The sequence below is a fragment of the Perognathus longimembris genome, chromosome 18, assembly GCF_023159225.1.
Source record: "Perognathus longimembris pacificus isolate PPM17 chromosome 18, ASM2315922v1, whole genome shotgun sequence".
Lineage (NCBI taxonomy): Eukaryota > Metazoa > Chordata > Mammalia > Rodentia > Heteromyidae > Perognathus > Perognathus longimembris.
Window position 1 is genome coordinate 43,686,078 of NC_063178.1, and position 13,883 is coordinate 43,699,960.

The 13,883-nt window shown below is 44.1% G+C and overlaps 1 protein-coding gene across 3 annotated transcripts; it reads right to left on the bottom strand.

Annotated features, from left to right (window-relative positions):
• Positions 1-7,504: 7,504 nt before the first annotated feature.
• On the bottom strand, positions 7,505-11,003 carry LOC125366762 (serine/threonine-protein kinase ULK4-like). Of its 3 annotated transcripts, none has more exons than XM_048367459.1 (3): positions 10,742-11,003; positions 9,867-9,919; positions 7,505-7,556 (listed from the first exon to the last, which is right to left on the bottom strand). In XM_048367459.1, the coding sequence occupies exons 1-3, from the start codon at positions 10,877-10,879 to the stop codon at positions 7,523-7,525; spliced, it is 225 nt and encodes a 74-aa protein (XP_048223416.1). In that variant the 5' UTR covers positions 10,880-11,003; the 3' UTR covers positions 7,505-7,522. The 3 variants fall into 3 exon arrangements, 2 of the variants coding, with proteins under 2 accessions (XP_048223416.1, XP_048223415.1); XM_048367458.1 differs by having other exon boundaries at positions 7,526-7,556; positions 9,820-9,919; XR_007213967.1 differs by lacking the exons at positions 7,505-7,556; positions 9,867-9,919 and adding an exon at positions 10,043-10,243.
• Positions 11,004-13,883: the final 2,880 nt, after the last annotated feature.

Sequence of the window (13,883 nt, forward strand, 5' to 3'; positions counted from 1 at the left end):
TCTCAAGACAAAAAAAGAAACACACAGCACAACCTAGCTGGAGAAGTGAGGAGAAGCCAGAAATCCAAGTAGGTTCGTGTTTTAGATTTCAAAACCAATCCAACACTGAGCCACAATGGGATTGTAATTTCCAGAAGCTTATCTGTTTTCACCTTTGTTTCATTGTAGGCTTATTGTACAACTGAACGGAAATACTGGGATATTTTCACACATGAATAGAACCTCCCACGGACCAAATATCACCTTTCTTTGTAGACACCCACTTTTCCCCATACCTTTAATACGAAAGCCAGTATTTCAGCTTCCACATATGAGAGAATGGCTGTTTGTCATTTTGTATGGTGCATATCCCTTCACATCCTGTGCTTTATTGCTGTCCTCCTTACTGCAAATGACACGGTTTCATTCTCCCTAATTCCCAGGAATGGTTTGGGTGTGTTTGCATGATACTCAAAACTTAGTCTCATTAATTAAATCAAATAAATAGATGAGGTGAGTAGGGCTTGGGAGAAAAAGAAGCAAAGATTTTTTTTTAAATTTCCTGGTGAACTATGGAGCTATTTGCTGGGATGTGGAAGGAAGAACAGAGTTCTACTTGAAGGGAATGTGGAAAGAAAATGGTTTCACAGTGAATGTCAGCAATGTAAGTCTCTGAATATAGAAGGTAGGCATGGATTTGGCCTGGATGGTCACCTGGTGAACACCTATTGTCCTACTGGCTGGAGGAGGTTCCTGGAATTGATTTCCTTCTTGTTTTCCATATTTCTCAAACCGTGGGTAGTGACATGAAGAGAGGTGCTTGGGAACCTTGCCTGGAGATGTGAGCATGCCTGAGTTCATTCTCATGTGGGTCTGTGGGGAGACATGTAAAAGAAAACAGATAGAGGGAGGGAAGAGGAAAAGAGAGAGAGAGAGAGAGAAAGAGAGAGAGAGAGAGAGAAGCAGGGAGAGAGACTGTATTGTTTTGTTTTAGGTATTGCTAATCCTGAAGTTTGAACTCTGGGCCAGGGTATTGTCCCTGATTTTCTTTTACTCAAGGGTAGCACTCTGCCTCTTGAGCCACAGCGCCACTTCTGACTGTTTGCTGTATATGTGGTGCTGGGAATTGAACCCAGGCTTCATGTATAGGAGGCAAGCACTCTTGCCACTAGGCCACATCCCCAGCCCCACACTGTCACTTTTGGCTTTTGGACTACTTAGTGTCTCTGACACTTTTCATCCTGGGCTGACTTTGAACTATAATCCTCAGATCTCAGCCTCCCAAGTAGCTAGGATTAAAAGCATGTGAAACTGTCTTTTCTAAAAAAAAGTACTTGAATAATTTAGGCAACCTGCCCAGCTGAATACCGTTAAAATCTGGCAAGTAACATTTTTGGAATAAAAATGTATACAAACATGTACAAATGTAGACATGCCCATAGGTAGATAACAGATATGGAATTATATTCCAGTAAATATGAAATAGTAATTTAAAGTCAGCATTGAGAGCTAATTTATATATTCATCTTTTTGTGTGTGTGCTAGTTCTGAAACTAGAATTCAGGGTATGGTGCTGTCCTTGAACTTCATTTGCTAAAGACTAGCATTTGATTGCTTAAGCCATAGTTGTATTTCTAGCTTTTGTGGGGTAAATTTGGGGGGTGAATTGGAGATGTGTTTCCAATTCCTGCACAGGCTTGCTAAGATCTGTGATGCTCAGATCTTAACCTCCTGAGTCTGTCATCCTCAAGAGGCTGAGATCTGAGGACCAAGGTTTGAAGCCAGCCCCAGGGAAGACAAATCTGAGACCAGACTTGAGTGGACAAGAGGTCCCGAGTTCAAATCCCACTTTTGGCACATAGACTGACTGATATTTTTCACATCAAATACACAAGCATTCTTCAAGTTTCTACAACTCCTCATAATCTCAGACTTGTATTTAGAACATTCAGGATAATGACTCTCTTAACTTTTGAAGTTTATAGTCAAGCAGTCTCCAGAAATGGCCCAAGTCAGACTTATCATTGCTCCACAGTATGTGCTCATTTAGGACTTGTGGCATCACACAGGCTGCAGTAACTTCCTAAAATGGTGAGCCACACTTTACATGTACATACACATCCCAGTTTGGAGCGATCCTTAAATGCTGGGTGAGCAGGTAGAACTAGAATAAAAATTAAGCATTGTACATTCAGTCTACAAACCACCAGCTAAAAAGGAACAGCTAAGTGAATAACTCAGTCTAAGAGGTAAATGGTTGCCCACAGGAAGGAGCTAAGGATTTACAAATAGGCAAAAAACACACGCAGGATGTGGAGAAAAACCAACGCAGAACCCAGTGGCTCACACCTGTAATCCCAGCTACTCCTAAAGCTGAGATCAGAAGATCCTGGTTCGAAGCCAGCTCAAGCAGATATAACCAAGAGACTCTCATCCCATATTAAGCCACAGAAAAGCTGGAAGTATAAATGAGGCTCAAGCAGTAGTCATCCAGGATCAAGAAAGCCAAGGGAGGACATGAGACTCTGAGGTCAAGCCCTAGTACAGGCACCGAAAAAAGGCACTAGAATGTTCTGCCGAGGCCCCACCAAGGGGGGGGTGGAGGAGGCGTGTGACCATGTCCTGTTGAGTCACCACCCACACACAAACAGCACAGGAGGTTGACCTTGGCGTGGGAGGCCCCCATGGTCTTCGAGATGGAGTCTATCTGCAAGCAGCCTTGCTGCACAAACTCATTCCAGCCGTACTCTTTCAGACACAGCAACTTCTTGGCTGGGACAGGAAGGAAGCAGAGGAAAAGGGTTTAAAGAGGAGCAAAATCAAAGCCCATGACTCCTCCACTCTTTATCATCACAACCACAATCAAAGCCACCAGTGCTCATACCTGTCATCCTAGCCACCCAGGAGGCTGACATCTAGAGTGCACCTTGAGGCCAGCCAGGGCACGAAAAGTGTGTGAGACTCTTTATCTCCCATGAACCACGCAAAACAAGCCAGAAGTAGCACTGTTGTTCAAGTGGTAGAGTGCTAGCTTTGAGCAAAAGAAGCTCAGGGAGCTGGGAATGTGAAGTAGGGGTGGGGTGCTTGCCTAGCATGCATGAAGCCTTGGGTTTGATTCCTCAGCACCACATATATAGAAAAAGCCAGAAGTAGTGCTGTGGCTCAAGTGGTAGAGCAAAAGCCTTGAGCAAAGAAGCCAGGGACAGTGCTCAGGCCCTGTGTTCAAGCTCCATAACTGGCAGAAAAGCAAACAAAAACAAGTGTTTACAAATGCCAAAGTGTTGCCTGTATCTCCCTATCCATTTAGATTAAGGCATTCCCTCCCTTGGTGGGAGTATTTCTGACACTGGGACATTGTAGAATAGCAAGGGAATGCTTCCTCAGAGGCTAACCTTCCTCCCAGTTCCCATGTATGGAAAACTAGTTTCCTTGTGTTTTGTTCTTTGTTTTCTTTTTCTCATTTACATTTTTATTAGCATAAAAAAAAAACAAACAACAAAAAAGAAGAAGCTCAGGGAAAGGGCCCAGACTCTGAGTTCGAGCCCCACAGCCAATTAAAAAAACAACAACAAACACTGGACAGACATAGACATATTACATGGTAACCTTTTTGTATGACCTTTACAAACCCAGAAAAAAAAATGTTAAATTTTACCAAAACAAAAATCAACTATGAGTACATAATAACAATTATCAACCCTAATAAGAAAAACAATGAAGATCATAGAACAACTTTCAGTTTTGTAACTATGAACATTATTTCATTCATTGACTTGCCATTACTCTTTTCTCAGTGCATATTTCTTATTTGTGCTGGTCCTGGGGCTTGAACTCGTGGCCTGGGGGCTGTTCCTGACCTTCTTTTGTTCAAGGCTAGTGCTCTATCACTTGAGCCACAGTGCCACTTCTGACTTCCTGGTAGTTCACCTGAGGTAAGAGTCTCATGGGATTTCCTGCCTCAGCTCAAATCCTAATCCTGAGGTGTCAAGTCTTCTGAGTAGCTGGGACTACAGGTGTGAGCCACAGCACCCAGCTGCCTATTTCTTAGACAAGTACTCCTGAGTGCTCACTCACTTTGTTTCATCTGAGGGGAGTTCAGAGCAAGGTCTTCAGGATTTACAGCCCCACTGCTGGTTCTTGAGGTCAGATCAGATGAGAACTTGAAAATATACAAGAGTTGTTTTAGTGGTATTCAGTTTTCCAAAGTTCTAGCCTAAGCCCAGTATCACTCTTGTGCAAAAAAGTCTTACGGACAGTGCCTAGGCCCTGAGCTCAAGTACCAGGACCAACACAAATAATTATTGTTATTACATTCAAGAAAATATTAGGGCATAATAAGCATCTAGAGACTCATCAAAATAAAAATGCTTTTAGCTCATTTCTGTTTACATAACACTGTAATTTTTGGGTCACTTTAAGGTTATTCCCTGGCTAATTTATTGTACCTTTTTATTTTTTAGCATTAGAAAAGTTATTTTCTCTTGCCAAGCCAATGTCCCCATGTACTTGTCAGTTTGGCACATTCATACTGTTTTTCCTTACCACCATGGATATCATAGTTATAGGGAGATATATACATCACGCTTCAAGATGAAAGGACTGACTTTCGATTTAAAACTACAAAGAAACATGAGTGACTTCCTAAGCACCGTTAACACCAGTTAATATGCTCCTCCATAGTTTTTACAAAGCAAGTTGCAGGTGTGGCAGTATTCTGTGATAGCACACATGGGTGTCTATTGTTAGGTATTAATCATCTTCTTTCTCAAGGTAAGACTTTGCATTAATCTGTGCTATCTGCCTGGCAAGCATCTGTCTGTAGCTGCCATTAGAATGTTCTTATAGTTCCACTTGCAAACTTGCTCAAAGCCTTTCGTATTCTTTCTTTTTTTTTTTTTTTTTTGGCCACTCCTGGGCCTTGGACTCAGGGCCTAAGCACTGGCCCTGGCTTCCTTTTTGCTCAAGGCTAGCACTCTGCCACTTGAGCCACAGCACCACTTCTGGCCATTTTCTGTATATGTGGTGCTGGGGAATCGAACCCAGGGCCTCATGTATACGAGGCAAGCTCTCTCGCCACTAGGCCATATCCCCAGCCCCTCATATTCTTTCTTGTTCCATCTTCTTTTCTAACCTGTCCTCTGTGAGTTTGTGCTTAGTTCCTAATGTCAACTCAGAACTAGAGGGTTTCTCTCGGTTTCTTTCTTCCTCTTTTTTTTTTACCATGGTTTACATTTTGTTAGATTTTGGTGGGTCCAGAAACTCATCTGTTGCCCTAGCATTTGGCTTTCCTTTTTTTGTCAATTTCTTTCTGAAGCTTGGACATTTACCTCTTACTTTCCCCTATATGTGTACTTGTCAGTATGCTCAGCTGGGGCTTCTTTATCTCTATCATTCTTTTCCATCTCTCTCTTCTCTCGTACTTTCTTAGACAACTGCTTCATTTTTTTGCCAGTCCTAGGCCTTGGACTCAGGGCCTGAGCACTGTACCTGGCTTCTCTTTTGCTCAAGGCTAGCACTCTGCCACTTGAGCCACAGAGCCATTTCTGGCCATTTTCTATTCATGTGTTGCTGGGGAATCGAACCCAGGGCTTCATGTATACAAAGCAAAGCACTCTTGCCACAAGGCAAGCACTCTTGCCACTAGGCCATATTCCCAGCCCTTTATTGTATCTTTTATTTACAAATTTCAGGTTATTTTCTATGTGTATTTTAACTAGAAACCTTAAAATACTAGTTTTATTATTTTTTACAAGTAGGTTTGCATAGGGAGGGTGAACATAATAAAATAGATCAAGTACTTCATAAGAGATGAAAAATATGTACAGCTTTACTTCAGAAAACACTTGAAAGGGAACTTTCATATTTGCGCTTGGTGAGAATAAGGAATAATGGAATACATTCATGATTCCATGGGCTTCTATACTACAGTTTTCAGTTTTCCACATCTCAGAAATACATCCAAGCTGGGCACAGTGGCTCACTCCTCTAATCTTAGCTGTCCTGAGAGGTTGAAAGGACTTTTGGTTCAAGGCCAGCTGGGGATAAAGAAGGTTGTCAGGATCCCATCTCAACCAAGAAAAGCTGAGTGTTGTGGCTGGTGCTTATCATCTCAGGCACACAGGAATGTAAACAGAAGAATTACAATCTAGGACAACCCAGAAAGAGAAGTCTACAAGACTCCATGGTAACAGAAGAAGCTGAGTATGGGAGTCCAAGCCTGTTACGCCAGGAAGAAAACATCAGGAGGATCCCAGTTCACATCTAAGCAAAAGATGACACACCCTAATCTTAAAGTCAGAGTCAACAGGGCTACAGGTGTGGCTCAGGTAAGCAAGCACTGGAACTTGAGTTCAAATCAAATTACTGCCAAGAGGAAAAAATAAACATCAAAGACAAAGGGCTGGGGACCTACATCAAGTGATAGAGCACCTGCCTAGCACATGCAGGCCCCGAGTTCAAAATACTGCACTGTCAAAGAAACAAAGATGAGATTTTCATCCATCATAGACTCTCTTACAGATTTTCCATTTGACATAGCTGAGGAGAAACATGGATTCATTTAATTGGCCCCCACTGATACACTTAGGGCACAATTCAGTGGGATTTTCTTTACAAGGAAAATAACAATTTTCATGAGCAGAACATAAATATTTTTTAAAAAGATTGAAAGCCAGGCACCAGTGGCTCATGCCTGCCATCTTAGCTTCTCAGGACGCTGAGATCTATAGATAATAGTTCAAAGCCAGCCCGGGCAGGAAAGTCTGTGAGACTCTTATGTCCAATGAACCACCAGAAAACCAGAAGTGGTACTGTGACTCAAGTGGTTGAGGGCTAGCCTTCAGCAAAAGAGCTCAAGACAGCACCCAGGCCCTGAGTTCAACCTACAACTGAAAAAAATACAAATTTTAAATGATTTTTAAAAAGCTAATGTAGACTGAAAGAGCAGCACATTTGCTGGCCACTCCTTGGACCTGTTGCTTGTCAACTGAGGGCTCTTCCAAAATTCCCTGGAATCTTGGAGCTCAGAACATGCCATGATGGTTCTGCTACTAAACAGGAGGAAGCCAAGGTAATCACACATAATACTGAAACTCTCTCTCTCTGGTTATAGATGCAAATCACAAAGTTGAACACACACAAAAAGTAAAAATAATAGAGTCGGGCACTGGTGGCTCATGCCTACCATCCTAGCTACTCAGGAGGCTGAGATGTAGAGGATCACCGTTCAAAGCCAACCTGGGCAGAAAAGTCCATGAGACTATTCTTTCCAAAGAACGAGCTCGAAAGTGGCACTGTAGCTCAAGTGGTAGAGCACCAGCCTTGAGCACAAAAGCTCAGGGACAGAGCCCAGACACTGTGTTCACTCCAGAACAGGGAAGGGGAAAAAATCTGTAAGCTGAGAGGTAAGCAGTTAGGAAATGAAAATTAGTGGCTTACCTTGCCTGGAGAAATGTCACAAAACACAAAGCCCATGGTGTGAAGACGGTGTAATCCAGCAATCATGTCAGCACCAAATTTTCAGACTACATCTTCCAGAAGGTTTTCATCCTGAGCAATAACTGTCTCTCAGGAGACTCCTGCAAGGAGTTGAGTAAAAGTCATCTCCATAACACACTACCATATTAACAAAAGAGTGAAGCTGGGTACTACGGCTCACACCTGTAATACCAACTATTCAAGGAAGCTGAGATCTGAAGATCACAGTTCAAACGCAGCCTGGGCAGAAAAAAATAAATTAACTAATTAAGGGACAGCTCTCAGGCCCTGAGTTCAAGCCCCAGGACTGGCGGGGTGGGTGATCAGGGGAGAGAGCCTCTCTGATTTGTCTGCCTGGACTGGCTTTGAACCTCAATTCTCAGGTATCAAGCCTCCTGAGAAGTTAAACTATCTCAACATTTGATGGTCCTTGATTATTATTCAGTGTATACATAGAAGTATGTAAACTTACTGCTTTGATTATTGCTGGTTCTAGGGTTTGAACTCAGGACCTGGGCACTGTGCCTGTGCTTCTTACTTTCCTCAAGGCTGGTCCTCTGCCACTTGAGCCCACAGCGCCCGGCTTCCAGCTTTTTCTTTCCTTTTTCATTTTCTTTCTTTCTTTTTTTGGAGGGGGGGGGAAGATTATTGGAGAAAAGAGTCTTAAAGACTTTCCTGCCTGGTCTGGTTTTGAACCATGATCCTCAGATCTCTACCTCCTGAGTAGCTAGGATCATGGGTGTGAGCTACTGGTGTCTAGTCCCATTTGTCCCCACTCCCCTCCCCCCCCCCCCGCTCTATTACTGCTAAAATATAAAAACTTTCAAGCTAAAAGCCAAGGAGGCAACTGACACACCCATCTTCTCCACTGGATTCCCAGCAAACTGTGCAAAGAAACTACTGTGACATGAATTGGCCACTAGGTGGTGACATTTACTAGCTCAAATGTCTTCAAGCTTTTCTCAAGTGCAATTCTCTTTTCCACAATAATAATAATACTAACAAACTATAAACATGAAGGGTATGGGCTGGGAATGTGGCTTAGTGGTAGAGTGCTTGCCTAGCATGTATGAAGCCCAGGGTTCGATTGCTCAGTACCACATACACAGAAAAAGCCAGAATTGGTGCTGTGGCTCAAGTGGTAGAATGCTAGCCTTGAGCAAAAGCAGCACAAGGACAGTGTCCAGGCCCTGAGTTCAAGTCCCAGGATTGGTGACAAAAAATTGTAGGGTGGATGAGGCTCTGTCCTATCATTTTTTTTTGGCGGGGGATAATATGTGCCAGCACTGAGATTTGGCTCAGGACCTTTGCTTAGCTGTTCTGCTCAAGGCTGGTGCTCTACCCTTTGAGACATGCTTCTGGCCCTTGCCTGGTTAACGGCAGGTCTCACTGACTGGACTTTTCTACCCTAGGTTAGCTCTGAACTGTGATCCTCACATGTCCTCCTGAGTAGTTAGGATTTCCAGGTGTGAGCCAACCAGAATCCAATTTGAAAGGACTTGTTTAAACTAAGAACTTGAAAGTAGGAACCATCCTCTTTCTTGGTAGACACTGAAGATGTGAGATGGAAATTATTTATAAGTCTGCTCTGAGTCTGGCATGTGGGGTTTGAATCTTTCCTTCATTCCCTCACTAATATTAAAGTTCTTAGAATCAACAGACATTTTTATTTTTGCCAGGCCTGGGGCTTGAACCCAGGGCCTGGGTGCTGTCCCTGGGCCTCTTTGTGCTCAAGGCTAGCACATTACCACTTGAGCCACAGCACCACTTTTGGCTTTTTCTGAGTATTTTATCAGTGATCAAGAGTCGCATGGACTTTTCTGCCCAGGCTGCCTTTAAACCATGATCCTGAGATCTCAGCCTCCTGAGATGCTGGGATTAGAGGTGTGAGCACTGGCATCTGGCTCAATAGTCCTTTAATCACAGTTTCAATGAATATTAAGTATTAGCTGCCATTGTGATTGTTTCCTTACAAAAACAGTGCAGATCTTAAAGATGAGATGGATTTCTGACTGTGCATGTGCCAGTACTGGGACTTGAGCTCAGGGCCTGGGAGCTATCCCTTAGCTTTTTCTCTCAAGGCTGGAGCTCTACCACTTGCATCACATCTCCCTTTCCAGCTTCTGGTAAGTTAATTGGAAGAGTCTCTCAGATTTATCTGCCCAGCCAGGCTTCGAACCAGGATCCTCAGCTCTCAGCCTCCTGAGTAGCTGGGATTACAGGCCTGTGCTGGGCTCCCATTCTTCCTAATCTGTTCACACATGAAGAATACCACAAGAGTCACTGATCTGCTCAAGGAATACACTAGATTGTGATATGAATACGTTCACAGCAATTGTCGCAACACCTGGCGCCCACTCTTACCTGTGCAGAGCTCTACCACGAGCCACAGGTGATTGCTGGTCTCGTACCATTCATGAAAAGTCACAATATTCTTGTGCTTAATTTCATATGTGAGACGGACCTACCGGGAAGAGGAGAGATAAAAAGTTCTTGAACTATTGATCATAAAACCTACCTGACTGTGTAATCAGGAGACTTTTTTTAATGATGTAATTTACTTATTTCCAGACATTAGAAAGGAGGGGGAGGAACACTGGCCATAGGGAAACAGGCTAACAATGCATGATCTTTGTAAACATCACACCTGTTAGGATGGCTACTCGGGAGAAGGAGCTCTGAGGATCCCAGTTCGAACCCCGAGCACACAAATGGAAAGAGATTCTCCTCTCCCATTAACCAGCACAAATCTGGAAATGAAGGTGGGGTTCAAGTGATGAGCACCAGCCTTGAGTGAAAAAGTGAAAGAAAAGCACAAAACCCTGAGTTCAAGACCCATGACCAACAACAATAACAAAATCTCCAGGGCTTTCTTGCCCTGGCTGGCTTTGAACCGTGATCTTCAGATCGCAGCCTCTTGAGTAGCAAGGATTATACAGGTGAGCCATACTGCCCAGCCCAATGGCCTCATTTATTAACTTGTTTCTCTCTCTCTCTCTCTCTCTCTCTCTCTCTCTCTCTCTCTCTCTCTCTCTCTCATTTTGTTTTGTTGGTACCAAACCCAGGGTCTTGCGTATGATAGCCCAAGTGCTCTACCACTGAGCTACATTCCCAGCCTTTTGGTTTATTAAGACAGTGTCTAACTAGATATTCTTGAACTTGATATCCTGTCACCTCCCAGCTGCTGGGATTACAGGTGTCCACTAGCAAACTCAGCATTTGGCTAGTCACTGTTCAGATCAGAGTGCTGCCTCTCCCAAGGCAGATGGAAACACTACAGACTTACCCAATTGGTAATTTCTGGTCTTTTGCACTTTTCCATACAGAAGATGGCCACAAAGTTGATTGTTCCCTCCTGCTGCCCTTTATAGACAATTGTCTTTTTTCCCCTGCCAATCTCCTCATAGAGAATGAAGTTTTCCATTGCTGGGTTGACTCCTCACAGAGGGCAAGAAAGAATCTTTAGCTCCTAAAAAGAAAACAGAAATGACGCTGAGAGATACAAGGTGGATGAATGATGTGTGGATGCATATGCAAATTTGCAAATAAATGTGTGAATAGCACAATATGCAAATAAGGCATTTATAAATCCCATTCAGAATTTTAGATAATAATGAACATAATTATGGATAATAAGGCCTGTATGTAATGATATAATGAACAAGACTAATGAAAGTGCAAGTCATAAATAATTCAATTTTCTTTCGATAAGATCTTGGGCTATAGATGTAGCTCAGTAGTAGAGTGCTTGCCTAGAAAGGTGTAAGGTTATGGGATCAATTCAATTCCCTAAGGCTAGAAGGAAGAGGAAAGAAAAGCTTCTAACCAGGTGCCAGTGCCTCACACCTGTGACCCTTAGCTAATCAGGAGGCTGAGATCTGAAGCTCCTAGTTTCAAGCCACCTGGAAAGGAAAGTCCCGGAGATTTTTTTATTTTGGTCTGGACTTGAACAGAAGGTACTGTGTGCTGTCCCTGAGCTCTTGTGCTCAAGGCTAGCGTTCTACCACTTGAGCCACAGCTCTACTTCTGGCTTTTCAGTGGTTCACTGGCTCTGAACCATGATCCTCAGATCTCAGCTTCCTGAGTATCTAGGATTATAGGCAAGAGGCACCAGTGCCCAGCTCCTGAAAGATTCTTAGGTCCAATTAACTAGCCAAATGCCAGAAGTGGAGGCGTGGCTCAAATGGCAGAGCACCAATCCTTGAGTCCAGAAAAAAACCGAGAGGGACATCATCCATGCCCTGAGTTCAAGTCCTGTACTGTCATGTGTGCACACATACCAAAAAACCAACTGTAACTTCTTACCTGGAAAATTAACTCAAATACAGAAAACTGCAGGAAATGAATCTATAGAGAGACACTCTACAGTCAGCACCCGCCATCCAAGGAACCCTCCCATGGTCTATCTCCACCACTCTTTCTGCTCCCCCGAAAGAGTCACCCAGCTGGCTCTCCCTTTTTCTAGGTTCACCGGCAACCCCACCATCTCACCCCACCCGCATCACCCAGCGGGCCAAGGCTCGGGGTCCACAGCGGAGCACCCCGCGTTTCTTCTCCCCAACCGCCACCCTGGTTTAGCCAGGTCTGGGGACCCGTGGGCCTCCACCCCAGGCCACTCGGAGCAGAGTTTGAGGAGAAAGGCCAAGACCCAGGCCTAAAGAGCGACCCACAGAGTTGCACGATACCTGAGGCGGCTGAGGGAGACACCAAGCCAGGAAACAAACCCTTCCAAGGCCCCCGGGTGCCTCACCGGCCCCTGGGCGAGAAAGAAGCCAGAGAATCCACTTGAGGGCTCCCGGTGGCTCTGCCTCCTCCTGCAGGCGGGTCCACTGCTCCGGGATAGGAAGGGGGAGAAACCAGCCCGAAGGCGGGGACATCGACGAGCACGAGCCAACTTCGCACCCCTCACTCCCCTCCGTGTTTGGAATCACCTGGTCCATTTCCAAGGTAGCTCAAGAGACCCGAGAAGACGAGTGACGCTCATTGGCTGAGCAATTTCTGTTTCTATTGGCTGGTGCCCGGAAGTGTCCAGCCAAGGCGGCCCGCCCCTACACCCCACCGCCCTTCACACTACTGATTGGCGGGAAGAATGATGGGGAAGCTTGTACACTCAGCCCCGCCTCCTCATCCATGGCAGCAAACAGAAGGTCGGAAAGATGTGGCTCCACTTCCGACTTTTTGGTGATTATTTGGCGGCAAGGCTCACAGTTTCCTGCTCAGGCTGTTTGTGAACCGTGGCCTCCTGAGTAGCTGGGATGACAGCAGACACGAAGTGTTGGTGCTTCAGTAACTTTTTTTAAACAATTCATTATTATTATTTATATCGTAGTACTGGAGATCAAATCCACAGTGTCACGATTGCTAGGCAGTATATTCTACCATTGATCTGCAGTTCTCAGCCCTAACATGTCTTCAAGCTCATCAAGGCATTAAACATTAGATATTTGCCATTTTTCTACTTTCATTACTTCTTTTAGTTTTATTTTTGTATCAGATCTGGGGCTTAAACTCAGGACCTGCAAGCTGTCACTTATGTTTGTCATTCAAGGTTAGTGCTCCACCACTTGAGCCACAGCTCCACTGCCTGCTTTTTTTTTCTAGTCCTGGGACTTGAACTCAGGGCCTGGACTCTGTCCCTGATCTTCTTTTGCTCAAAACTAGCATGCTACCACTTGAGCCATCCGACTTTTCCTGTTTATGTGGTGCTCAGGAATCGAAGCCAGGGTGTCATGCCTGCTAGGCAAACACTATGCAACTAAGCCATATTCCCAGCACACTGCTTTTTGGGCATGTAATTAAGAGGTAGTAAGTCTCCTGGACTTTCCTGCCCTGGACTGGCTTTGAACTAGAATCCTCAGATAGCTGCCTGAGTGGCTTGGATGATAGGCATGAGCCATGAGCGGCCCAACTGTTGTTCCACCTTTTATAACGGATTATTTAACCCATCTGGAATTGATTCTGGTGAACACTGGGTATTATGGTAGCATTTTATTTTGGCTCAAAATAATTAGGTAATTATCCTAGCACACATGCATGCACAGACATACACACACACACACACACACACACACACACACTGCTTTTCTTCAAGAATTTATGATATCTTTCACAATATAGGCCACACTTTTAAATAGTGTGTTAAAGTCTATTCCCAGCTTATTGGGACTATTCCATTTAGCTATTTTTGCACTACTTGGAGACAGTGCCTAATTTCAGTTTTAATTTTTTGTAATAAGAAAGGAAGGAAAATAACCTACACTGGCATGTGCTTTTACTTGTATGAAATCTTTTTCTTTTTCTTTCTTTTCTGGTGCCAGTAATGTAACTTGAACTTACAGCCTCACCCTCACACTTGACTTTTTTTTGCTCAAGGATGTCACTGTACCACTTAAGCCATGCCTCAACTTTTGGCTTTTTGCAGTTTAATT